Here is a 26900-nt window from a genome sequence, read left to right as displayed (position 1 = left end):
AGGGGAAACACTGCCATGTTGTTTTTGTATTATCACCCCTCTAGTATGTGAAATCTCTGAAACAATACAATTATACTGATCTGTAGCATCCTGTATCTGGGCAAATAATGGTTTGCTTTGTGAGTAACTTTAACTAGTTACCATTCTATTACTGCTTTATTCCGTGCTGTAATGTGGTGCTACCAAAATGACAGGAACAACACACTACAAGGGAGCTTGTAGTAGCTGCAGTAGGGCAGGATACTAGAGTTTTAGGCTTGGTATGTCAGGTCATGGAGTTGCTCCCAGTATCTTAGCGTCAGCAGCACAGCAGGATAATGGAGTGGAGCCTTTAGCACAGGGCAGGCCTCTGCTAATCGCTACAACCAACCAACCACAGTGAGAGAGTCAGTGTGACAAACAGATAGAACCTGTCAGAGATGCAGAGTCAGATTAAGAGACCCTCACAGAGATGCAGAGACAGACATACAGAACCTGACAGCGATCCAGACAGACACAGAGATCAGGACAGGTAGATGGTATCCCCCCCTCCTACATCCACAGCCCTTATTGTGGCATTCAGAAGGTTGTACAGCAGAGGCACGCCACAGCCAAGCCAGTGTAAAACGCAAAGACTGTTCATCTGACAACATCACAAAGGTCTATTAGCTTACCATTCATTCACAGTTCACCTCAGCATGGATTGCCATAGCAACAGCAAGTAGCAGGGATGATGAGAAAGAAGTGAGGTTTAGACAGCCGTGTGTGAATGCCAACTGTCACTTTTACTGAGCTGTAATGTTCAAATGTCCCATCTGTGTGTGTGTGTGTGTGTGTGTGTGGTAAACGGGTGTAGCATTTCTTTTCAAAACAAGGTCATGAGGATGTGTGAAGATCAGATAATTGTTTTCTTGAGAGCCTGTATGTTTCACTCTCTGTATGGTGAGTGCATTTCCTAGATAAGGCTAAAAGCAATGAGTTGAATTCTCACTCAACACACTCTGTGCTGGTGAAAGCTACCCAGTGCTTTCACTTGGTGGTGCACGTCTCTAGTCTGTTCTATTCCACCGTTTATAATATTAACCATAATCTGAAATGCAAGGTAATTTATTCCTTGAATAGTAAGTCCCCAAAAGAGACTGAATTCAGACACCTGGGGCAGAATACTTCACTTGTTTATTGTCAGCCATAATAGCCCTTCCATAATAAAATGTTAGCCACAATCCATACTTTGAGATCTTTCGCTCTCATAATATTTTGGAGTAAAGCCAACCCAGGGCACATCCATTTCTGACTACAATATTCTAACGGCTGTAGCATGCCTTCACTAGCAAAAAGCATACATCTGAAGGACAAATAACCTGCGTTGTATAGGCTACAAAGAACTGGCTGAGGATGTAATTCCGTGGGTTTATGCCTGTTTCTGTTTGTGTGATGGCACTTAGCCCGGATTTCAGGCCAATATGCTGATGCATATGGCTGCTACCTGTACAACAGGCTCTCGCGCTGCAGATGATGCTTCAGCATCTGTCACCAATTCAAATGGCAGCTCAAGCCTATGTCTTGCAGTGCAATGTGACAAGAAGAAGGCCATTCAAAACATTGCAATGATTGTAAAACGATGTATGAAATTGAGGCCGCGCAGGGGAAGAGGCTACACTGTGTCCTCTTATTTCCATGCGTAAAACAATAGCCTACATAAAACAATAACGGGGTTGTAGCCTATTTCGGCTATTTTCTTTTTCGCTGGCCTTCCCTTTCCATTTGAGGGGCCTATTCGCTTTCCGGAAATATGCAAATGAAGACCACTGTATTAATTCGACAAGAGAGAAATGGAGCAGTATCAGCCCCGCTGTCGCCGAGTAACCTCTGATGAGGATTAAGGCTTCCTCAATGTAAAAATACACAGGGTCTAAGTGCTTTGTTTTGGAGCATAAACGTAAACTTCGCTCGATCCATCTACATGCATAACACATATTTATGTGACACATGCAATTATAACAAGAACAACAGTAAATCATACATTTATAAATAAAACAGTAATGCCTACCTGAATGTTCCCATAATCGAAGCGGCTCTTGCTCGTAGCTGCTATGTCATGCCAACACACGGACACCACGAAACTAGCACAGAACAAAACCTTCACAATGTCGACTTCGCCGCTGTATGAAAAATACAGTACAAAATGCTACGCCGAAGCCATCGCTCGTGCTGCTGTTTTATTAGAAAATGCGAACTCGCACAGCTGTCGGTCTGTCGGCGCTTCCTCAAGAAGACGTATAACTCGCTACAACTACTAGACAGGGAGCTGTCCACCCTATCTCCCCTGTCCTCCCCAACTGTGTAATAATACAAATAAGGCAGACATTAAAAAATATAGCTTTAAACAGCAGCGTCAATCATAAATAGAAATCATAAACAGAATGGAGTGCTTCAGCGTTTCTACACCTTTTGCCATGATGTGGTAAACACACCAATCAGATTACAACACAGACATGATTGGCATGTCTGAAGCCAATGAATTGACTTAATTAAGGTATCCTTTGTAGTGACACCGCAATTATCCACTCGTGTCTATTCTTTATTCTGCGGGGAGGCGGGGCTTGCATCGACATACAGTGGTGTGCTTACTGTATGGTATTGAGTATAGTGTATTAGAGATGTATTCCCTCTCAAGAAAGTTAAAATTAGGGAATTATTCAAATGTAACTCTTATTATGTAAATTGCAATTAGGTTAGGGCATTTAGCCTATACCTATATAGCGACAGGTAGCCTAAAATATCTGTCGTTCTGCCCCTGAACAAGGCAGTTAACCCAATGTTCCTAGGTCGTCATTGAAAATAAGAATTTGTTCTAAACTAACTTGCCTAGTTAAATAAAGGTAAAAAATAATGACTGACAAAGTGAACCTACTCATAACTATGATACTGTAGACAGTACACAGCAAATTGACCTTACGAATCTATAGCATGCAGGTGGGTCTGTAAAAAAAAAAAAGTAAAGAAGATCAAAATAGCTGAAAGTTGTGTTTATTAAATTAAAGGGGGGGTAATTAAATGAGTTGTGAATAGGGGGGGTTGTCTCCCTCTTCTGGTGGCACTGATGTTTTTTTAGAAAGTGGGTTGGGGGAGGTGGTATCAGGGTTTCCCAAACTCGTTTCTGCACGGTTACTTTTTGCATCTTTTTTTGCAGGGGAAGCAAAATAGTCTTGCCAGGGCAGCTGTGATCCGCGGGAGGAGAGCCTGTTTTTTCTTCGGGTCATCTGCAGCCACAGTACCTGAACAGGTGACACAGAACAGGGCATGAAATCAGGGTCGTGTTCATTCAGGCACGCAGTAGCAAAATGTTTTGAAACAGAAAACAAAAACAAGAATTTGTTATTGGCAAGTTCAAGAAAGTTCCTCCCTGTTTTAGTCTGTTCTCTTCCATTTAGTGGCTATGAATAAGACCCTGATAACTTCATCATAGTCTCCCGTCCTTACATTACAATAGTGTGCTGAAGACAGACGCATATGTTGACTGACAGAAATGAGGACTTACTATCATTGCCAAGAGGAGACACCTTGTTCTTCTTCTGGTCCTTGTTATTTCTTTGCCTCTTCTTTCCTGACTTCCTCATTTCTTCCTTCATAGCCTCTTCCTTCTCCTTCTCCTTCGTAGAGAGAGAAACAGATTTGAGTTGATGCCTCACAATCAAACAGCCCAAATAACTAAACAATCTACTGGTTATTGTCTGTCTCACATGTGTGGAGGTGATGTCCTCGAGGTCTGTGAAGAGGGCACAGCTGTTGGGCTCGGAGCTCTCAGAAATGTAGCTAATTACCTGGGACTTGGCAGAGATGGCTGAGCTTACAATGGTCTTCTCCAAACCAGTGCTGTCATCAGCCATCTCCTCTAGGTCCTCTTCAAGGGATTCCCTCCGGGCCAGGAGCTCCTCGGTGAGGGTGACGTCACTCCTTGAGGAGGTTGAGGAGTGTGACCTCCCACTAGCACGGCTCCTCCTGGCTCCAAAATGGCCTCCGGAACTCCAGTCCTCGGAATAGTCATCTATGACTTGTGTGATGGTGTCTGCCATGCACCTGATGGCTCCCTCACCACCAGAGCGTGCTGCACGCAGTTGAGCCCGGTTGGAGTCCGAACGCAGGGACAATCGTTTAGCTGCAGTCTTCACGATGGCCTTCACCGCATCCTCCCCAATGAATTGGATGCTCTCCTCCAGGCCAAAGAGGACAGAGATGTCAGCATACTTCAGGGCATGCTGGACCTCTAGAAAGAGATCCTTCATCAGCCTGAAGGGGTCATTGGCCCTCCTTGCCTGGGGGGACTCTGAGGCCTCCAGTCGGCACATGATGCCGTGGAGGATAAACTTCAGGGTCTGGGGGCTCATGACGGTGGCCCAGGGAGTGCTGCAACTGAGGGTGTCCTCTTCGATAAGGATCTTGCCTGGTAGGAGAGAGGGAATCTTCTCAAGGGCCTTGGTAGGCATCAGGGAGCTGTCACTCACGTCGGACACCTCAGCTTCTCCCACCTCTTCTTCCAGGGTCTGGGAAGGAGCTGCCAGTGCTGCATGGGTGGTCGTCACAGAGTTGTCCTTCAAGGAGGTGCTGGGCACTACCTCTTCTTCATCCAGGCAGGGTCTGGGCAGAAACACGTCCAGAGTCTGGGCAGGAGCTGCCCATGCTGCCTGGGTTGAGGTGGAGGGTTTAGGGTATGAAACAGTCATGGCACTCACAACCACCTCCTCTTCGTCCTTGGGTGAAGAGGGACACGGAGAGTCAGGGAACCTTTCCCTGGCACCGGAATCCAATCCTAAGAAAATACACTCATATTCTGAAATGGTTCAAAGCCACATTCATGTATAACACTATGCAGTATCTAGCACATTTACTATAATGGTAATACACAGGTTATTACACAGGTTATTACATTGTTATTACTGGTCATATGGGTAAAACAGGTTATAAGTGTACCTTTCTGGATGATGAGCCTGGCCTTGCAATCGTCGTTGCAGGTACTGTTCAGGATGTCTCCCACCCTGGTGGTCAGGACTTGGCAGACGGCCCCTGGTCAAATCAACATTTATTTAATACAGGGGTGTCAAACTCATTCCATGGGGGGCCGAGTGTCTGCGGGTTTTCGTTTTTTCCTTTCAATTAAGACCTAGACAACCAGGTGAGAGGAGTTTCTAACTAATTAGTGACCTTAATTCATCAATCAAGGGTGGAGTGAAAACCTGCAGAAACCCGGCCTTCTATAGAATGAGTTTGACATTTGATTCAAAGTAATACTTCACACATAAAATGTCTCCAAACACTGTATAGAAAAATAAGAAAAAAAGAGGAGAGAAAATGAAAATACCATTACTGACAATAAGAGAAAAGAAAGAAGGGGACGGTAAAAACAACATAATAACTAACCTAGTGCCTCCTTGTTGTCATCGGAGAGGGAGAGGGAGCTGGAGGACTGGAGGGTCAGGAAGCTGCCCTTCTCCAACAGAGCGGCCCACCTCCCACGGGACTCTGTCCCTTCCTCCTCCCCATGCCCACTTGACCAGGTGGAGTCACTGTCCCACAATTCCTCCTCGCTGGATGTGGGGGTGTTCCCCCAGCCGTCCCTATACATCCAGTTAAAGTTGTCATTCCACATAATGTCTCTACCTGGTGGGGTGGTCGGCAGACCCAAGAAGTTCTCCAGCAGATTCTTAATGGCCCGTTGGATGAACATGTACAGCACGTCTGTGAAGAATTCATTGGAGAGCCTACGGTTGGCAGCCAGGTCTTTCAGGATGGGCTCGGACCTGCTCTGGCGGGCCATTGGCCTCCTGCCCATACCGGTGTCCAGAAGCATCTGATACACCTTGCAGATGAGCTTCTTCCCAAAGTAGTGGACCTTCCCCCTGAAGATCATGTTGACCAGCTTCCATGAGGACAGGATCTGACCCAGGGGCTCCACTGACGGGGTTGACTTCATGTCCATGATGTCATTCAGTGAAACATCATCCTCACTGCTGAACTCCTGGTGGAGTTCCCGGTCAGTGTCAGAGTGCGCCAGATGAATAATAACATCAAAGATGTTACTGGCTGTGAATCCTGCCTCTCTGTGGCCGGGGGTGGGAGTGGTGGTCTGGCTACTCCTTCTGCCGCCATGCCCAGACCGGGGAATGTTGGGAGTGCTGGCAGTCTGGGTCTCGTCCATCTCCCCAGCAGGGCTGCTGGTCTCCCCAACTTCCCCTGGCCTCTCCCCAAACAGGGCAAAGACAGGGAGGGACCCCTCGCTAAGGACTTTATGGACGTCACTTCCCTTGGGACTCCTCACTGACCCCAGTTCTCCCAACTCTGGCATGTTGGATCTGCTCGATCCCTGTGACGACCCAGGCCAACTCCCATTCTGGCTGTTGTTGCCTCTTCCAGACTTCATTTGGTGGATCCGTCTGGCGGCCTCCTGGGCACTCTCACAGGCATCCCTGAACAGCTCTGAGAAGATGCTGGAGAGCTTCTCTTCTGTCAGAGTAATACCTGGATGGGTGTTCTCCAGGTCATCCTCACCAGAAGAGAATAGGTCCTCCTGGGCCCTTTTCAGGATGTTACTCACAGACAGATCTGCTATGCCCTGAAGCTCCTTGTCGGTCTCAGAAGGGGGAGTGGGCGGCTGCCCGCCCAGGAGCCTTCCCGTCGGCTCAGAACTCCGCTGGTGGAACTTTTCAGAGACGATCTGGAGCACACCTGACCCCCAGCGGGACGAGTCTGACAGCTCTGGTCTGGAGGTCCTGTGCAGAGCCATCACTGGGAGGAACACCTCACTGGAGACACACACCACCCACTCGATGATTTCGTCCAGGTCGCCTATTGTCACGTTCTTAGAAAGAGAAACAGAAAACAACAGTCTGACAGCTAGTAGTTTTTATGTTACAAGATAGTTGTTTCCAATGATCACTCCACCCTTGAAAGCAGAAAAAATGCGGGACTTACCATTTGTTTGAGGAACTTCCTGATAAGCTTTCTCTGACTGGAAAACAAACAAACACCAGGAATCATTGGCAACTTAAACTAGTGTTTACATAGATTATATTTTTTTCTGCACATATAGAGGTTCACAGCAGGACTCACGGGTGAGACTTCAGGAAGTTTGTAAGAGAGAACGCCTCAGGTGAAATTGGACAGGAGGCATCATCGCTCTTAGCCTCGGACATGACATCACTCTGTGGGGTCAGGAGGTCATCAACAGACGGAGAGGAGATCATTATCTCCCCATCATTAGGTGTCAGGGGTCCTGGGGTTTCTGAAATAGAAGACAATCAGAATTACCACCGAACAAGCTAGTGACCACAGTAAAGATTCTATTGAAGTTGTATAATCAGAAATAAACACTGTGTCACCAATACCCACCTGTTGTCTCCATTTTGGTAACTTTAGTGCCCTTCTTGATAGCTGGCAGGACACCTACAGAAAGAGGAGAGTCGTAGATAATAGTGGATCCTTCCACCATATATCCTTTTAGAATTGCATCAAAAAAATCCAAGATTTTTGGAAGTAGAGATCAATACTCACTGTAACTGGTTGTTCGAGATAGAAGCGTTTGAGGCAGTGCCAACATACCAACTACTTGGTGGCTTAGGTATATCACCCCTGACTTAGCCTCCCTAGACTTTTTAGCCTTGATAACCTCTCTGGCCTTCTTTTCTGCCTTTGCTATATTGGCCTCTCGGCTGGGTCTGGGGCCTTGTGGGGGCTTCGGCACAAGGTTCTGAGACATATAACAACAGTGGGAAAATCATATCACCATAGAAACCACCTATTTCACCATAGGCATGGTGGTACTAAGTGACATGTCACATAAGGGTTAACCTTAGAATTAGAATCAGAATTCAAATCAGAATTCCAATACTATTAGTTCTAACTACTAGGTGGTCCATGTGACTTAATGGTGTTATTATCTCGTTGAAAACTGGTTTTCAACCCGTCATATTACTAGATTACATCCAACTGGTCTCTGTTACAACCAGACGTTTTGCATCAGAACTAAAAGCTGTTTCTTACATTTAGAGGGCTGTCCTTGGGGCAGTTTCCCAGGGCTGGCAGCCTTACTCCATCATGGCCAGCAGAATGGACGTCTGTCTGGAGCACCTGCTCTCCAGCGCTAGCTTGGAGGGTCCCAGCCTGGGGTACAGGACCATAAGGAAATACATCTAACTTAAGCCCTCCATTATTACGCCCGCTTCTCCAACTATAAATCATAACCTTAGAATTAGAATCAGAACTAAAATCAGAATTCCAATACTATTAGTTCTAACTACTAGGTGGTCCATGTGTCTTAATGGTGTTATTATCTCGTTGTAAACTGGTTTTCAACCCGTCATATTACTAGATTACATCCAACTGGTCTCTGTTACAACCAGACGTTTTGCATCAGAACTAAAAGCTGTTTCTTACATTTAGAGGGCTGTCCTTGGTGCAGTCTCCCAGGGCTGGCAGCCTTACTCCATCATGGCCAGCGGAAATGACGTCTGTCTGGAGCACCTGCTCTCCAGCGCTAGCTTGGAGGGTCCCAGCCTGGGGTACAGGACCATAAGGAAATACATTTAACTTAAGCCCTCCATTATTATGCCCACTTTTCCAACTATAAATAATGTCAATCTGTTTTTACAGCATATAGGCTATATTACCAAGAAGATAGCCCCATTACATATCAAGAGAGAAAGCCCCAGAATTAACAAAAACATTTTTTTAATCACTTATGAGACTTACTTTTTGAAGAATTATTCTCAACCGTTTATGATTTCTATCCATTGTGCTTTCAGGCACCCTTCAGATTGGACCTGACATTTTTTATAAACAAATACATTTTAAAATACATTTCAATTTTTTTGTTTTTTTTTAGAAAATCTTGGCCCGTTTTGCTGTACTCACAGAATGTCATCTTTGTCCATTCAAAGTGATTTATTTGAACATGAGGATGACTCTCCTTTGTAAATCATCAACTCAACTGAGCCAGAAGTAGGCACTGAACCTTCTCTTGAGTGCGTTTACGTCATAGGCTCCTATATTACGTCATGCCATTGTACACGATTACGTCAACTACAATAACACAGAGCGACCACTCTGGGAAATGAATGCATCGTTTCTGATCACATACGAAATCTCTATAAAGTTTACAATGTAACCCAATTCACTTTGGTTCAGTGAGGTTTAATCGTATCCATTTTATGGATAAATGTTGCCCTCTGTTGTCCATAATTGAAATAGTCAGGAATTAAAGTCGCGCCATCATTAGTCTGCTGCACACTCCCACTGTTGGACTTTTAACAGCTACGGTTAAAATAACATCTATTTAGTGTCAATAATATGGACCAAACAAATTATTATGGTCAAATAAATCTAATCATTGATGGTTTTGGTGAGGGAAGACAGATGTGGTAAGCTGATATGATCAGGGCAGGCCCACATATTGACAATTATGAATACATGTTTTATTAAGCCAACTGCCTATTTGTCCAAGATACTCATTACAGTCATGTCACACTTCTATCATAATTTATACAAACTGGATGAATGCAGACCGTTGGTTTGTAAATGTTGTGAATAAAAATGTATATATGGTGTATATTATTATTAATATTGTTTCATTCGCTTATCTTTTTGACCTGCACTGTTGGAGTTCAGATCTTAAGAATTTCACTGTACCATGCAATTACATCTGCGACGCTATGTATGTGATTAATAAATTAATCTAATCGATTCGAATCTAAATTCAGAAATAATTTCTTGGTGAGGAAACCTAGTCATACGTAGCTATAATTTACAGAAATCAGAAATATTTACATTATTGCTGAATAACGCTATCACAGTGTACTTGTTTCATAACAGTGTTGTCAAACAAGAAATTATGCCCACAATGAGCTGGTGAAATCCCGATTTATTTGCTGTGTTTTCAAGATCGACATTTGAATAGGCCAATCATGGTTCGTTTTCAGACCGGTTTGGGGAGATTGCCTTCAAAATTGACCAATAGTGTCCACGAATACACGAGCACAGTGCTTCCGGACGAAAGTACTTGAGGACTGCCCCTGTGAACATAGCTAGCAGTGATAGTCGAAGCCGTTTTGAATTACCACCGAGAAGTAAGTGTATTTTAATTGCATAAGAAATGTGCTGTATTGAGTAAATTTCAATATCACATGTATTGTAAAATGGAGACATCTATTTCTCTTTCCATAACGCTCATATATAGCAATGTTCGACTATATGTATTGTTAATCTTTGCTAAAACCTTGTGCGATCTGGCTAACATTTAGCATTGCGGTCAGGCTAATGTTAGTACTAGCATGGTCATGTCAGTTAGCAGTTAACTTCTGCTAGCAGTGTGTCGCAGGTCGGTTCCGAGAATTACATTTTAGGTGTAATAGGCCCTAGAAATGTCTTGCTTGTTATTAATTTGAGTCAACGTTGTTTCTGAATCTCCACCCTGCATTTGGAACCTATTATTGTCCTTTTTATAGCACTTTTCTGTCAAAGTTTGAATGAGTGGAGGCGGCTGCCATTGTTTGAGGCTTGACTCCCTGTTCAACTTAATTGAATATGGCAACTGGTTAACTACTGTAAACTGAGTTACTGGGTGGTCGCTGGTCCAATCTTTGTTATTAGGTCAATTGTAATGATTGTGTCAAATGTAAACTTTGGTGGTGTGAATGCGGCCTGCTACTAGCATTATTAGCAGCTAGCCTAGCCGTTAGCTAGCTAATGCTGTGTAGGAATACACGTCAGTCCAGCGTTTCCCAAACTCGGTCCTAGGTTCTCCAAGGGTTGCACGTTTTGGTTCTTGCGGTAGCACTACACAGCTGATTCGAATAATGAACTCACCAAGCTTTGGTTATTTGAGTCCGATGTGTAATGCTAGGGGGGAAAAAACGTGCACCCACTTGGAGTCCCCTGGACCGAGTACGGGTAACTGCTAGACGGTGATGTTTCACTAGGATTCAATTCAGGAAGTGAAGTTACATTAAATTATTAGGATTCCTGTAACTAAGGTTAGGTGAAGAATTTAACATAAGGTATTGAATTGACATTAGAATTAACCTTCTGAATTTACTTTTCATACAGCCCCCCCCCAATTAGTCTCCAGTCTTTCCTAGCTTCAACTAACGCAAGTACGTACCCCTTCTCTAGAATGGCAGAGAATGACGTTGACAACGAGCTGTTGGACTATGAAGAGGATGAGGAGCCTCAGGTTGCCCCGGAGACCACCACACCTGCGGGCAAGAAGGAGGTAAAGGGCTCTTATGTCTCCATCCACAGCTCTGGTTTCCGAGACTTCCTGCTCAAACCAGAGCTGCTCCGCGCCATTGTCGACTGTGGCTTTGAACATCCCTCTGAAGGTGAGTCTCGCAGGCACTGCCCACCATCAACCAAGGACTGTCTTTTACTTTGTCCATTCTGTCTGTCTCAAATATCACCCTATTCCTGACATAGTGTACTACTTTTGAGCATGACCTATAGGATTTTGTTCAAAAGTAGTGCTCTATATTTGGGCCCTGGTTGAAAGTAATTCACTAAGTTATACATGGATGCCCCTTCAAAGATCACATCATACTTAAACTGATCATCTCTGTATACCTGTAGCAAGACTCACTGGTTGATGCTTATTTATAAAACCCTCTTAGGGTGGAGTGAGGCCTATCTGAGATCTACTGCAGCCCTCCTCCTCCTCCACATACAACACCCATTCTGCCAGTCACATTCTTAAATGTCCCCAAAGGTCACACATCCCTAGGTCTCTTCAGCAACAAACACTCAAACTAGACAGTTTTATCTCAATCTCTTCATTCAAAGACTCAATCAGGGACACTTACTGACAGTTGTAGCTGCTTTGTGTAAAGTATTGTTGTCTCTACCTTCATTCCGTGTGTGCTGTTGTCTGTGCCCAATGTTTGTACCATGTTGCTACAATGCTGTGTTGTCATGTGTTGCTGCCTTGCTATGTTGTCTTAGGTCTCAATGTAGTTTTGTGTCACCGCCTTTTCGTTGGCCATCATTGTAAAGAATTTGTTCTTAACTAACTTGCCTAGTAAAATAAAAAATACTTGTGTTTCTGTCTTTCAGTCCAACACGAGTGCATCCCACAGGCCATCCTGGGCATGGACATCCTGTGCCAGGCTAAGTCTGGTATGGGCAAGACGGCTGTGTTTGTACTGGCCACCCTGCAGCAGATTGAACCTGTGGACGGGCAGGTGAGTGTTTGAATAGTGAAATTCATCTTTACACTGTGGACGCAGCCATTGAATTGCGGTCACATTGAAGCCAAGTCCTCCTGGACTAAAAATAGCTTTCACTGGAGAATCCATTGACTGCTTTTAAGTTTAGGAATAGGCTTAATATGTATCTGGGAAACTTGCATAACTTTAACTTCTTGTCGGCAACTTTTTATATATTTAACTAGGCAAGTCAGTTAGCAAATGCTTATTTATGATGCCAGTCTACCTTGGTCAAACCCTAATGTGCCACCCTATTGCAGTCTGAATTTGTTCTGTTTGTAATCTCACTGTTTTACACTGCTTTTCTATCCTATTTGATAATCTTGTGTTTTTTTGTTCTGATGTTCAGAGTTCTGTATTAAACATCCTCCCCTTCCTACCTCTCTCTGTCTACCAGGTGTCTGTGCTGGTGATGTGCCACACACGAGAGCTGGCCTTCCAGATCAGCAAAGAGTATGAGCGCTTCTCCAAGTACATGCCCACCGTCAAGGCGGCCGTGTTCTTCGGGGGCCTGTCCATCAAGAAGGACGAGGACGTGCTGAAGAAGAACTGCCCCCACATCGTGGTGGGTACGCCCGGCCGCATCCTGGCCCTCATCCGCAACAAGACCCTGAACCTGAAGAACGTAAAGCACTTTGTCCTGGATGAGTGTGACAAGATGCTGGAGCAGCTGGGTGAGTAGGACAGGGGGGATGATGCCAGATCTGTGTGACGGGAGTAAGTTGAAACTTTAAAGATGAACAGTCAATTGAAACCATGTGTTCAATGTACACCTACTAGCATACCACTTAGAATGCACTTGTAATACACTTTCATACTAAGTAGTAGTGGATCTTAGAACAGATTGTGATGGATGGTGTGACTTAAGAAAGGATTTTGCCAAAACGCAGGAAAGTGTATTTAAATGTTATTTTATGTAGTACTCTGATTTCAGACTGAGTGGGCTGAATTTTTTTTTTAACCTTATTTTCCTATCTCCCTCAGACATGAGACGTGATGTTCAGGACATCTTCAGGCTCACACCCCACGAGAAGCAGTGCATGATGTTCAGTGCCACCTTAAGCAAAGAGATTCGCCCTGTCTGCCGCAAGTTCATGCAGGATGTAAGTTGGAATGGGTTCTTGTAACCACAAGTTATGTACATGTTCTGAAACTTAAAGTAGCAGTTTTACATTTACATTTACATTTAAGTCATTTAGCAGACGCTCTTATCCAGAGCGACTTACAAATTGGTGAATTCACCTTCTGACATCCAGTGGAACAGCCACTTTACAATAGTGCATCTAAGTCATTAAGGGGGGGTGAGAAGGATTACTTATCCTATCCTAGGTATTCCTTGAAGAGGTGGGGTTTCAGGTGTCTCCGGAAGGTGGTGATTGACTCCGCTGTCCTGGCGTCGTGAGGGAGTTTGTTCCACCATTGGGGGGCCAGAGCAGCGAACAGTTTTGACTGGGCTGAGCGGGAACTGTACTTCCTCAATGGTAGGGAGGCGAGCAGGCCAGAGGTGGATGAACGCAGTGCCCTTGCTTGGGTGTAGGGCCTGATCAGAGCCTGGAGGTACTGCGGTGCCGTTCCCCTCACAGCTCCGTAGGCAAGCACCATGGTCTTGTAGCGGATGCACACACACACACACACACACACACACACACACACAGATGAACCAATCTCCCTAAATTGCACTTTTAAAGAGACATCTGGCAGTAGAAACATGAAGCATCTTGCTCTCCCCGTTTCGGTAAAAAGCTGAGGGATTCATCTGGAGAACTATAACCACTCAAATGTGTAGAGCTATGGATGCAAGGACTGACCATCAATGATATCAGAATTATAATTTTGACCATGTTTTGAGGCTATATAGTTTTTACGCGTACTTTGTTTAAAAATATTGGAGTGAAACAAGCTTATATTTTGAGTTCTGATGAGGTACAAAAGTTGAACTAAGCTCATGAGACATTTGTTATATTCTTTTAATTTAAATGTCCTGAAAATTGATGTGTCAACTGCTGATTGCCCCTTTTTTTTAAAGCGATAGATAAGTGATTATTGCATATGGTTTAATAGTGATGTAAAAAGTTCAAGTCAAGCCCATCTAAGTTTGCCTGCTCGTGACTGTCCGTCTCACAAGTGGCCATATCGGTGGGGCAGAGTGACTCTTAACCAGGATCTGGAGCTCTACCCCTGTTTCTGGACATTTTCGGGAGGAACTGTCCTTGCATTAAAGCTATAAGTTCCATCCAGCTCTAGTACTAATAATTGACGTTAACAATCACATTTCTAGTTCTTCATCCACCAACACTGAATGTGGTTTACTCAGGTATTCACTTAATGTAGCTCGGTTTATAGAACTGGACCAAAGAGTGACACTTTCCCCATGTTAGATTCACTAGGACACACTTGCAAAATGTTATGCAATGGAAGTCCAGGTAGTCCCTCCCTGTGTTCTGTTTGGTACTTAATGAATATCTCCATCCTCCTGTAGCCCATGGAGGTGTTTGTGGACGATGAGACCAAGCTGACGCTGCACGGTCTGCAGCAGTACTACTGCAAGCTGAAGGATAGCGAGAAGAACCGCAAGCTCTTCGACCTGCTCGATGTGCTTGAGTTCAACCAGGTACGGACAAAATTCAGATTTTTATGCTAAAATATATTTATTTTAGTTTTAACCTTAGTGGCTTGAATGCATTTTGTCCATGGATTTGACCAGGGTAAAGCCAGGGTGCCACATCAGATGCAGCATGGGTTTGTGCCCCATGTTTGTTTTTGGTGTCTCACTGCCATTTTCTCCCCTGTCTGAAGGTGGTGATCTTTGTGAAGTCTGTGCAGCGCTGTGTGGCTCTGTCTCAGCTGCTGGTGGAGCAGAACTTCCCGGCAATCGCCATCCATAGGGGCATGGCCCAGGAGGAGAGGTGGGTTCTGATGGAGAGGGGAAAAACTGGCTAAACCCTATAGTCTATGCATTTGTTAAAATCTGAGAGGTTTTGATTGGTATAAGCAATATTAGGATATCAAAGATTAGGATATTGCTTACACTTAAAATCATCTCAGATATCAATAAGTGCATAGGGTTTTGGGGTAGATTTCTCTCATTGGGAAATTCTCATTTGGAGAAGACTGTCCTCACTGACTCCGTTTTCTCTTATCCGTAAACCGATAAGTGGTTGAGGAGTGTCAATTCGTTAGTAGGTAAACTGTGTCCTCGCCTCCTCCTTCCGAGGAAGCACAAGTGTCCTTCCCTGAAGAGTTTTGACATCTACCCCTCTACTTTTGAATCAGCTGCTTACTCTGATGAGAAGCATACACATATTTAAAACGATAAGTAGCATAAAATGTCTAGCTAAATTTCTTTTTACTACTTTGCACATTTTAATTTGGGATTCCACCCCTGTAAATGTCATTTTCATGATGTGAATGGAGTCTAATTTCATACAAGCACATTTTCTCCTCTCCTCAGTTACTTTACTTTTTTTTCAGAAGAAGGTGTGGAGGACAGAGGAGTTGAGCAATCAAATTGAGAATCTCATTTACATGCGCATTTTGTATAATGGTCATGAAGCTGTTATCTAGAGGGCCTGCACAATAACCTTCTCTCAGATTACATGTTTGTAGGTAACGGTTTCAGTGTACCCACAGGAGTAAAGGAAGTATAATGCTTGTTCTACTTATTTTAAATCTGTCGATGCCCCCCTCCCCTAGGCTTTCCCGGTACCAGCAGTTCAAGGACTTCCAGAGGCGGATCCTGGTGGCCACCAACCTGTTTGGCCGAGGGATGGACATTGAGCGCGTCAACATCGTCTTCAACTACGACATGCCCGAAGACTCCGACACCTACCTGCACAGAGTGGCCCGTGCTGGCAGGTTCGGGACGAAAGGTCTGGCCGTGACCTTTGTGTCTGACGAGACCGACGCCAAGACCCTGAACGATGTGCAGGACCGCTTCGAGGTCAACGTGGCAGAGCTCCCAGAAGAGATTGACATCTCCACCTACAGTAAGCTATATTCAACCAACTAGTCTAGCACTCATTTGGATTTCATGTGCTACTGCAGTACTTCATTTTTTAAAATCTTAAATGTCACCATATTCCCTAATGTAGGGCACTACTTTTGATCAGAGCCACATAGGTTCTGGTCAGAAGTAGTTGGTCAGAAGTAGTGCACTGAATAGGATGCCATTTCAGACAACTATGTTTTCACTTCTCATTTATTCCTCTGGGTTTTGGAATTTCCTTCATTATTACTGTTTGTAATGCCAGTGCTGCTTGCAATTGTTCCTTCAATAGTTGATGACACTTTAGAGCATTTGATTATTACCTAGTCATTCCAAGTATGTGGTCTGTGTAGTTATGCTGAAGGGATCTATTTTATTTTCTGGTTATTTTTTGGGTCCCCAGCATCTGCCAGCCATTTTATGTGGGTACACTGCTTGATGCTATAAACTAACCTCTCTCTCTTTTCTTGTTTCAGTTGAACAGTCCAGATGAAAATCACCCCCTGACCAGTGAAGGATGTGTGCATGCGTGCCCCTCTGTCCCTGTCTTTTTTTGGAGATGGAGAATAAAAAAAAAGTCTTTTTTTTAAGTAAGCATCACTTTTTATTTGATTTTATCCTCCCGGGGCTGCAGTTTTAATGTTCTTTTCCCTGTTAATGGTTTTCTATTATTAGGTTAATAAAATAATTGAAATTAAAACTTTTTATACAATGTTATGTCACTGTATGGCTTCTTTTTTTCCTTGCTAATGGGGTTGTAGAATTCTGGCAATTTCCAAATATTAAGACCTCCCAGTTGGGTGATTCCCTGCTTATTCCCTCCCCGGGAAAGTTAGCAGAATTTAACCATACTTACTAATTAGAGAGAAGTTGGATTTTCACATTGCAGTATATCATTGTTGAATAAAATGAGTCAGAAGACAAACCTAGATTAACACTATAGAATATCAGATTCAATTGTCAGAAGGAAGTGACGCTATGATCATACATTTAAGCACAATTATTTTACAAAAATATTGTAAACATGTCAAGTGTTGGTTTCATGAGCTGAAACAAGCCCCCAGAAATATTCCATATGTGCACAAAGCCTATTTCTCATTTTGTGCACAAATTGGTTTACATCCTCCTTTGCCAAGATAATCCATCTACCTGACAGGTGTGGCATATCAATAAGATGATTAAACACAGCATTATCACACATGTGCACCTTTGTGCTGGGGGGCTAAAGGTGTGCTATTTTGTCACACAATGCTGCAGATCAAGTTTTAGGGAGTGTGCCATTGGCATGCTGGTTGCAGGAAATGTCTACCAGAGTTGTTGCCAGCTAATTTAATTTCCCTACAGTAAGCTACCAATGTCATTTTAGAGAATTTTGCAGTAGGTCCAACCGGCTTAACAACCGCAGAACACGTGTAACCATGCCAGACCTCCACATCCGGCTTCTTCACCTGCAGGATCGTCTGAGACCAGACAGCTGAAACTGGGGGTTTGCACGACTGAAGAATTTCTGTACAAATTGTAAGAAGCTCGTCTTGACCTGACTGCAGTTCGGCTTTGTAACGGGCAAACGCTCAAGACTTGCCACCGGTTGAGCATGTTTGGGATGCTCTGGATCGACGTGTACAACAGCGGGTTATTGTTCTTGCCTATATACAGCAACTTTACACATTCTTTGAAGAGGAGTGGGACAACATTCTACTATCAACTGCCTGATCAGCTCTCGGAAAGAGATGTGTTGCGCTGCGTGAGGCAAATGATGGTCACACCAGATACCGACTAGTTTTCTGAAACATTTTTTTTTTTAAAGTTATCTGTGACCAACAGATGCATATCTGTATTCCCAGTCATGTGAAATCTATAGATTAGGGCCTAATGAATTTATTTAAATTGGCTGATTTCCTAATGAACCGTAATTCAGTAAAATCTTTGAAATTGTTGCACGTTGCTTTTATTTTTGTTCAATATATATCTAGGAGCAACTCTACTCTTGTTTTTCTATTTCCTCTTTCTCTGCCCTTTCTCTATTCCCTCTCCCTTTTCTTCACATTCATGCACAAACTTGTTTAATTTTCTATTTCAGAATATGGCTACTACATTTCCTCTGTCTACCTATTTCAGAATGTTATTTAGATAATTAGTGGAATTAAATTGTAACATATTTAGCCCTCTATGTTTAAATCCTAATATGTAGGCAAATGTGTATTTTAAGTTATCTTAAATGTAAAGGTTATAATATATGCTGGGTAAGACCAGGCCATAGTGCTGTGTTTTTGCGTGTTGGGTGAAGTTGCCTCTAGATGCTGATCTTGGGTCAGTTTTGAACTTTCCTCATAATGGCTACGGTTAGGATTTTGGGAGTTGAAACTGATTCTAGGTCTCTACCTAGGGGAATCTTCACCCCATAGCTTGTTTTCTTTGTGAAGTACTGTACTTTACGCCAGGCTGTCAGTAGCACCACATATAGGGGCGGAGCAGGAGATGTGGTGTATGCTACCTCCTCCCCTTGAAAAAACAAGCTCTGTTACCACAGAACACCTGTCTTCCCTTTCTCCACTTCTCCCCCTCTCCCTGTACGCCTCCTTTCTTCTCCCTCTCAGGCAAGCCTTCTCACACTCTTTTCTTCTCAGCCCAGTTCTTTGTCCATCACTTCCATTGGTCTTCCTTGTTCTCTCCATTCTGCTCTCAGCCACTCACTCATTCTCTCCTGCACTGTCTTATCTGTATCAAGTTCCATGCTTTGTGTTCACCGTGTGACTGGCCTTAGAAACACAATATCAGCTGTTTCTCTCTTCCGTTGTGTCATAAGTGCACTCTATTCCCTACATAGTGGACTACTTTTGACCAAAATCCATAGAGCTCTGGTCAAAACTACTGAACTACATAGGGAATAGGGACCAATTTTGGATACACGCATAGTATTGTGCTCCACAATCTCTAATGTACTGTATCTGTATTGTGTTCAACCTGTGTGACTAGCCTTAGAAACACAATATCAGCTATTTCGCTCTTCCGTTGTGTCATAATATGCATCCCAAATGGGGATACATAGGGAATAGGGTGCCATTTGGGACAGACAGTCTTGTCCTCCTGTGGCCTATTTATCATATGGCTTCTGACAGACCTCAACAATTGTCAAACCATGAATAACCTCCAACTTGACTTGTTCTCAAATGGGCTGGTGCCTTAGTCTTTGAAAAAGCATATTTAAAAAAAAACATATGTCCCAGTCTGTCTCGTCCAGCTCAGTGATGTGGCAAAAACCTGTGGTCGCCGGTTAAATGGGTCTCTCAAATTCTGTACCCCTGGATTAAAATAGATGGGCCATGACTTCCGTTTCCAATGGTCACATTACCACTGATGCATCCCAAATGGTACCCTATTCCCTATATAGTGCACTACTTTTTATCTGGGCCTACAGGGCTCTGGTCAAAAGCAGTGCACTATATAGGGAATAGCTTGGGATGCAGACAGCTTTTAAGCCCTACAGCAGTGTTTCCTGAGTGGTGGGTGAGGACTAGCTAGTAAATTGTGGCTAGTTCCTTCCGGATCGCTGCTAATGCAGTCAATCAAATTCAAACATATGCAGTTGTCACAAAGTGCTTTACAGATACCCAGCCTAAAACCCCAAAGAGAAAAAGCACAGTGGCTAGGAAAAACTCCCTAGAAGGAAGGAACATAGGAAGAAACCTCTAGAGGAACCAGGTTCATTCAAAAGGCTTTCAGTGGATCACAACTCAAATATGGAACCACTGCCCCTCAAAGAGAAACAATGAAACACCTGCCAGTTCAAAGAGGCAACTCTATTTACATATGAGCTCTGTGGACTACAACGCTCTATTGAGTAGTAACTGTTGCAAAACAGATTTGCTATCAACAGCAATGCTGCTATAGGCAGTCTATAGGAGACCAATATGACTGTCAACTGTTCATATTGTTCTCACCTGCATATTCTCCCTATCATATTTCATGCATTCTTTCATCAAATAAGGGTTGTGTGTTTGAGGTGTGTCAGGAATGGAAAGGGAGTAGCTAACCACAAAGAAAGAGAACTTGATGGGAGAAATGGGAATGTAGTATTGAGTGGGAGTCTGGGAGAAGATGCACAATGGGCTCACATGGGCTTTTAGTAATAAACAGGGTTAACCGTTAACTTTACAACAATACACACCAAGGTCTATCCTCATGGCTGTGTCAGAACAGACCACCTCAATTCAAGAGGGAAAGCTAGGCAGACATGGGGGTCGTTTTAAACAATCAAGACCCAGACAGTATCCGTTCTTTAGTGGAAGTAGAAGTAATGAAACATCTGTGCAGTCCACAAAATGGACAAGGTTTTATTAAGCCACAAGTAGGTAGACAAGGTCTCACTTCCCTGAAATCATGTAATACCTATACTCTTAATATAACTTTCATGTTTTGCATTTCACCTTGACTACATTTTTTGTACTGTTACACTAATATCAAAACCACCGGAATGCTTCGCCTTTCCTGGGGTGCTGTTGCTATAAGTATTATTGTACTGTACTGGGAGTGTCTGCAGTGCTCACCAGCAAGCCGGGTGTAGTTATCTTGGTGTTAGCAGAGCGGTGGCTACAAAGGTGGAATGTCAGTAAGCCTAAATGTGACTTAAAAGCACCGGTTACATTTTAGTCCAGCCAATAAAATAAACACGGACTACTTCTACGGATTTTTATGAATGACCGTATTCATCCCCAAGCACGCCCCCCAATCAATTTGTGGCCCTCTCCTTAACTCCACCCATTTGGAATGTCTGGCCCGCTGCCCGAATGATAATTGGCTGGACATATGGCGACGCATGGGGCGGAGTTTCTGCGTAGCTCACGAGTTGGTATAAAGTAGATCAGGATACTCGCTCTGTTGAATGATTTTTTTTAGAGTGCTGTAACGATCTCGGGGAAGGGATGAAAATAACTGTTCTCCACACTTCAACGACTTCTGTTCATCCAACGCTACTGTGCGACTGTAGTCTATTCACGAAAGAGGATTTAAAAGTTCAGAACTGTCTTCAAGCAGACTAATAACGGGGTCAGAGCTTGTTTTTTTTGACAACTGTCTACTGTTTCTTTTGGGATTTTCAATAATTATGGCAAAACGTATCATCTTTGTTTTCTTGACAATGGCAGTCACCAGTCAGGTAAGTCGTATCACCTTGGCAGCTGTCAAATTAGTATGATTTTGGTCATATGCCACAAAATAGCAATGGATGAGTGGATTGCTTAGACTGTTTTGTAACGATCAGTTGGCGGTGATTTGACTGTCATACACAAGTCATTGTATTTTAGAGACACAAGTGAGAACTTTGTCTACCGTGTTTTTTCTGTTGCCTGAAGATGTATATTTTCAAACTGCTGTCGCCTACAGACTATTTGGTAACACTTTTACAAGACAGTGCTACTGTGTAACTGCTTGTGTAATTACAGTGTAACAATTTTTGTAATTACTCATTGTTACAATTAGTTACAATGTACTTACTGTAGTAACACAACCCAGTGTTCTAATGAGTAATTACAATACTGGTTACACTGTGATTACAGGAATAATCAGTTATAAGGGCACAGTAATGTAAAATGTGACTGACTTGTTTTGCAGCCTACCAGTCCTACCTTGAATTGTGTCTTTTTTATAGGCATGTGTGTGCTTGTCAAATAACTTTGACTCACTGTCTGAGGGTGGGACTTTTTACATACTGTTGATTTTTTTTTTTTACTGGAAGAAGTTGGCACGGAAGGCTAATGTACTGTTACTCGATTCACGAGTTGGCAGGGGATTGGGTACGACACTTAAACAGCTGCCTAGACAGACAAGACATCCACGGGGATGAAGGGGTAGAAATTATATGAGCAAATTAAATTGACTACTTCAAAATGAAGTTCAAGTACATACATTCATTGTAAACGGTGTTCAAAACCACCCCAAAGGGGACACAATAATCCATTTAAATAATCAGTTGACATCTCACAATGAATATAAAATGATCAAAATAGACTCCTAGAGCATCTTTATCACTAGTAGTGTTTTACCCATGAAGGCAGACCACAGCAAGAAATTACATGACAAAAATGACTTACTTTCCTATGCTTCTTTCTTTATGCCTAGGAACCTAAACCTCTCCTCTATCCTCTTCCTCTCTCCTCCCCACACCTCCAGGTGGGTGCCAGCTGCCCGGCGGTATGTGAGTGTCCAGCCATGCCCCTCTCGTGCCCCCCCGGGGTGAGTGCGGTGGCTGACGGCTGCGGGTGCTGCAAGGTGTGTGCCTCCCAGCTGAACCAGGACTGCAGCCCCACGATGCCCTGCGACCACCACAAGGGACTGGAGTGCAACTACGGCAATGATGTGACCCTGGCCCAAGGCATCTGCAGGGGTAAGGTTGTGATAGGGGGAGGAAGTGGGGCATTTGGAAATGTGTATTGTAGAAGTGTTGGGATTCAAAGTGTGTAATGAAGGTTGTAGGTGTTCAGTGTTGGAACTATGATGAGGTGTAAATAGTGTATATCTTCTCAAGTGTGATGTGTAGTAGTTAGCTGATGCTGAGTTTGTGATAGCATCTTAGGGTGCATGTATGAGAAATATTACCGTAGGACTAATCCATGTGTTGAACGTCACCACAGCCCCAGGACTTAACACGTTGTATCCCAGTGGGGGAGGATATTTGGATGTTAAGTAGATTCTTTATGGAGCTCAATCTCACAGACCAAAATGGAACTAGTTCTATCTACATCAAACCAAGATTCCAATCCTTCATAGACTAAGATTAAAGGCTTCCACCGTGTCCATGACATGCAAACAATGAGACTCTTCTGGATTCTTACTCACAAGACTTCCTTTCTCTGACCTCCTTCTAGATCTAAGTGTTCTCTCTGGGTTACAGTCTGTGTGCCATGTCGGTGTCGTTTATTGTGTGTTTGCTAGTTGTTAAGGGAAGGATTGAGTAAAGGGGGTTTCAGCTGGTGTATCTGGAGTATATGACAGATTCCTCCCGGTCATACCTGGGATTGTCAGTGGAAGTTCTTGTACTTTGACTTTAAAACACATCCTCATATTTAGACTCTCCAGAGACATGGATGGATGGTCCCCAAAATACCCCCTCGTTACATGATAGCACATTACACACTGTAGACAGTAAGCAGTTCCTTGGTCCTGCTGATGTTTTTATGTGTATATAAATCATAAATATGTTACTACCTCAGTGGTCTTAGTATCCATCTAAATTGCTCCTAAAGGAATTATGAAGTTGAATTGAGTTGTACTGCACTGTACCGTATTGTACTGTACTGTGCTGAACTGAACTCAATGGAATTCAATGCATTCTCCTCATTTCCCTCTCTTAACAGCAAGAAAGGAGGGTCGTACGTGTGAGTATAACGGGAGGATCTACCAAAACGGTGAGAATTTCCGCGCCGGCTGTAAACACCAGTGTACCTGCATCGACGGTGTCGTGGGCTGTTCCCTGCTCTGTTCCAAGCGTCTGCCCCCCGCCATCCCCTCCTGCCCCTACCCCCAGCTGGTCAGGGTGCCAGGGCAGTGCTGCTTCACTGTAGACTGCCATAAGGGTACCTGGCGCCTTCCCCCCACCAAGCAACATCGCCAACCAACACAACCCAAACCTCATCCAGACCAGTACCAGCCGGATAACACACTGGGCAATGAGCTGGTGGAGAGAGGCAAGGGCTGGGAAAATGAACAAGGCTTCAAGCACCTGCCTGGTGAGGAGCTGTTGCACTCTTGACATTGACCAAATGCATTGTTATTGATCATGATAGATACTTGGCTGTAGCTTATCATGTACACTGAGAGATCATCTCTAGCACTATTAGCATTTTTGGTATAATAGTTGAGGACTATTGGTCGGTAGTTACTCATGTTTGTCTGTACATCAGTCAGTCATGTATCCTGGTTTCTTCCCTCTGAGGTATATTCTCCCTGTAACTCCCTTCCTTCCCTTTGTCTCCCATGCTGCTCTTCCTCCCACCCTTCCCAGTATGGAAGAATTTGTTGAAGTGTGTTGTCCAGACAACGGACTGGTCCCATTGCTCACGAAGCTGTGGGATGGGAGTGTCCTCGCGCATCACCAACGACAACGCCCAGTGTAAGCTGGATAGAGAGACGCGCCTGTGCACCATCAGGCCCTGCGGTGACGTAGCCGTCCCGCCCAAGGTAAATTCCATATTTAGACAGCGCAGTGGGCAACTGTAGTGTGTGTCTGTGTGCCCATCAGTGTGACTGCACATATTTCCATCCATCATCATCATCATCCCAGGCAGTAACAATATCTCTGTTATCATTTACTGATCTGATATCACTTTGATAACAAACCCACAACCCCCTAGACTGTTTCCTCTGCGGAGCATGTCCCGGTGGGAACAGACTAACGTTGATTTACTCACAGTGGCGGTGGCGCCCTTTTAAATATAGTCCCCTCCACCCCACCCACGGCATTCCTGCCAAGCAACTGTCCATAGCTAGGCGCCTGGGCCCTGTGCACTCAGCCAGGGAGATGGTGTGTCTATATTAATCCTCATCTGTTTCTTTGGATCAGTGCTTGCGACCCAAATGCCACACCCTATTCCCTATTTAGTGCACTACTTTTGACCAGTGCGCACAGTGCGCATAGGGCTCTGGTCAAAAGTAGTGTACAATGTAGGGAATAGGGTGCCATTTGGTATGCACCACTGTGGGCTGGGAGATTATAGCTGATTTACCACTGAGACTAATAAGGCCTCTGTCTGGCTGAGTGCGAGATTAATGAGTTTCAGTGAGTTTGATTTAAAACTTTGTTTTGTCACTGTTCAGTTAATTTCATAACTTTACTATAATTGAATAAACTTCAGTTTTGTTTTCAGTACTGGCACTTTGTTAGTGATAAGTGATAAGGTCATGATTTGGTTGCATAGGCCTTCTGGACATTTAATTCAAAGATGTTTTATAGATGTCTGCAAAAGTTTGTCATTTTATTGAAACAATACAGGTACAGTACAGCATGAAACTTTTACTTTCCTCTGCCCTCTCTGATTTTCTCCCTCTTTCTCTCTCATCCCCTTCCTCCTTCTATTCCCTTTACAGAAGGGCAAGAAGTGCTCCCCGACTCCAAAAGCCCCAGAACCCATGCGTCTGTCGTATGGCGAGTGTCAGAGTGTCCGTCTCTACCGGCCCAATTACTGCGGCGTGTGTACGGATGGCCGCTGCTGCTCACCGCGTCGCACGCGCACCGTTCCTGTGACCTTTGTGTGCCCGGATGGCGAGCGTTTCCAGAGAGACGCCATGTTCATCCAGTCGTGCAAGTGTAGCAAGGAATGCGGCCATCTCAACGAAGTGGCCTTGCCACCACAGCACTGGATGTATGGAGACACACATAAGTTCATCGACTAGCTTGATCGTGTTTGAACAGATTCCTCAAACTTGACTGAGAACATTGACAAGGGAAGGGTGACATTTAAAAAATGGGTGTTTTTCTCTGGCCTCAAATAACAGAACTGAGCTTCACAATGGACTCTCAGTGAAAGCCTGGCACTATAGTAGCAAACCCCCAAATAGTAAAGTACTTACTGTATGTTTGACTGGAGTGGTTTTGATTGACAGGTGATCCATTCACTCCTGAATGTTCCTCAGACATGGCTCTGAACTCCGGCCTACAGTCCCACCTGGCGTTTTTGTATAGTTACGGTGTGACATAATGAGTTGCTAGGGCCTTCACAGCAACGACAGAGAGAAACAGATGAAAAACGGGTGACAACACAGCACTGTGTTGTAAAATAGAAACACATGAAGGAACTGTACAGGGTTATTTGCTGTATAAAGTGATATGATGCTTTGCCTACACTAACCAGGGTCATATTCACTAGGCACCGACTGGAAGAAAAGAGTCTGACACAGGGAGGGACAAGCTGAAGTTGTTCAATAATAAATACTTGCTGTGGTTATCCGTTGCAAAACATTTTGCTAGGGTGTGCACTAAGACTACAACCCAGCTCTGAGGGCTGGCGTGATACTGGGGCATAACACAATGCACTGAGAACAGTGACTTTACAAGATAAGTGACGTCAAGCCTGGATGGGCTGAAACGTCTTGACGAAGAGACTGACAAGATGGAGCATTTAGCTCAGCGCAGGGTACTTGAGTATTAACATGATTTATTCGTATTCTTGTCCAAAGAACTTGACACTAACTCTCTGCAGTAGAGAGTGGCATTCAGTGTAGTTGGGATGATGAGCTGTCTAAAAACAGAGGTTTATATGAGAGGTGGTAATGAAAGAAATGTGTCTCAAATGGCACACTATTCCCTATATAGTGCACAAAGTAGTTCTCTATGCAGGGAATGGTAATGATAGCCTGTCTCCACTGACTGCAGTACTAAAAGGAGCTCTCTCTGTAAATGAGACGTGTTCAGAAATGACTGGACCAATACCAATTCACTTCAAATGACCTCTAATCTCTTACCAGATTCAGATTAGTTTTATTAACATGAATGACAAAGCCACTGTTGCTAAAGCGAAGTGAGATAATGTAATCAACAATACCAGTAATAATAATAATAGAGAATAATCAATAATGAATAACATTGGCGAATAATTTTCAATATTGTGTAAATGTTTTGGGATTCATTCATGTATTGTATGCTGTTCCTGAAATCTGAAAAAATATTGCTTATACATCTTTAATTATGATTTGTT

The 26900-nt window shown here is 43.8% G+C and overlaps 4 protein-coding genes across 5 annotated transcripts in view; 2 read left to right on the top strand and 2 right to left on the bottom strand.

Annotated features, from left to right (window-relative positions):
• Positions 1 to 2422, bottom strand: part of LOC135537898 (EVI5-like protein) — a 41695-nt gene extending 39273 nt beyond the window's left edge. For both annotated transcript variants that reach the window (XM_064963910.1, XM_064963915.1), the window contains exon 1: positions 2030 to 2422. The gene's annotated coding sequence lies outside the window, so the exon portion shown is untranslated. The remainder of the gene's footprint in view (positions 1 to 2029) is intronic.
• A 624-nt stretch (positions 2423 to 3046) lies between these two features.
• LOC135528562 (uncharacterized) lies at positions 3047 to 7014 on the bottom strand. Its single transcript, XM_064957737.1, has 6 exons — positions 6949 to 7014; positions 5398 to 6835; positions 4951 to 5043; positions 3804 to 4789; positions 3521 to 3632; positions 3047 to 3257 (listed from the first exon to the last, which is right to left on the bottom strand). Exons 1-6 carry the CDS (start codon positions 7012 to 7014, stop codon positions 3148 to 3150), a joined length of 2805 nt encoding a protein of 934 aa, XP_064813809.1. The 3' UTR covers positions 3047 to 3147.
• A 2994-nt stretch (positions 7015 to 10008) lies between these two features.
• Positions 10009 to 16929, top strand: LOC135537877 (ATP-dependent RNA helicase DDX39A). Its single transcript, XM_064963892.1, has 9 exons — positions 10009 to 10097; positions 11143 to 11351; positions 12076 to 12203; positions 12625 to 12901; positions 13212 to 13330; positions 14707 to 14838; positions 15024 to 15133; positions 15921 to 16213; positions 16689 to 16929. The coding sequence occupies exons 2-9, from the start codon at positions 11144 to 11146 to the stop codon at positions 16703 to 16705; spliced, it is 1284 nt and encodes a 427-aa protein (XP_064819964.1). The 5' UTR covers positions 10009 to 10097; position 11143; the 3' UTR covers positions 16706 to 16929.
• A 4134-nt stretch (positions 16930 to 21063) lies between these two features.
• Positions 21064 to 26900, top strand: LOC135537887 (CCN family member 1-like). Its single transcript, XM_064963902.1, has 5 exons — positions 21064 to 21367; positions 22381 to 22594; positions 23565 to 23936; positions 24212 to 24387; positions 25294 to 26900. Exons 1-5 carry the CDS (start codon positions 21317 to 21319, stop codon positions 25597 to 25599), a joined length of 1119 nt encoding a protein of 372 aa, XP_064819974.1. The 5' UTR covers positions 21064 to 21316; the 3' UTR covers positions 25600 to 26900.

Source organism: Oncorhynchus masou, chromosome 5 (assembly GCF_036934945.1).
Source record: "Oncorhynchus masou masou isolate Uvic2021 chromosome 5, UVic_Omas_1.1, whole genome shotgun sequence".
NCBI lineage: Eukaryota > Metazoa > Chordata > Actinopteri > Salmoniformes > Salmonidae > Oncorhynchus > Oncorhynchus masou.
This window is presented reverse-complemented; position numbering and strand designations above follow the sequence as displayed.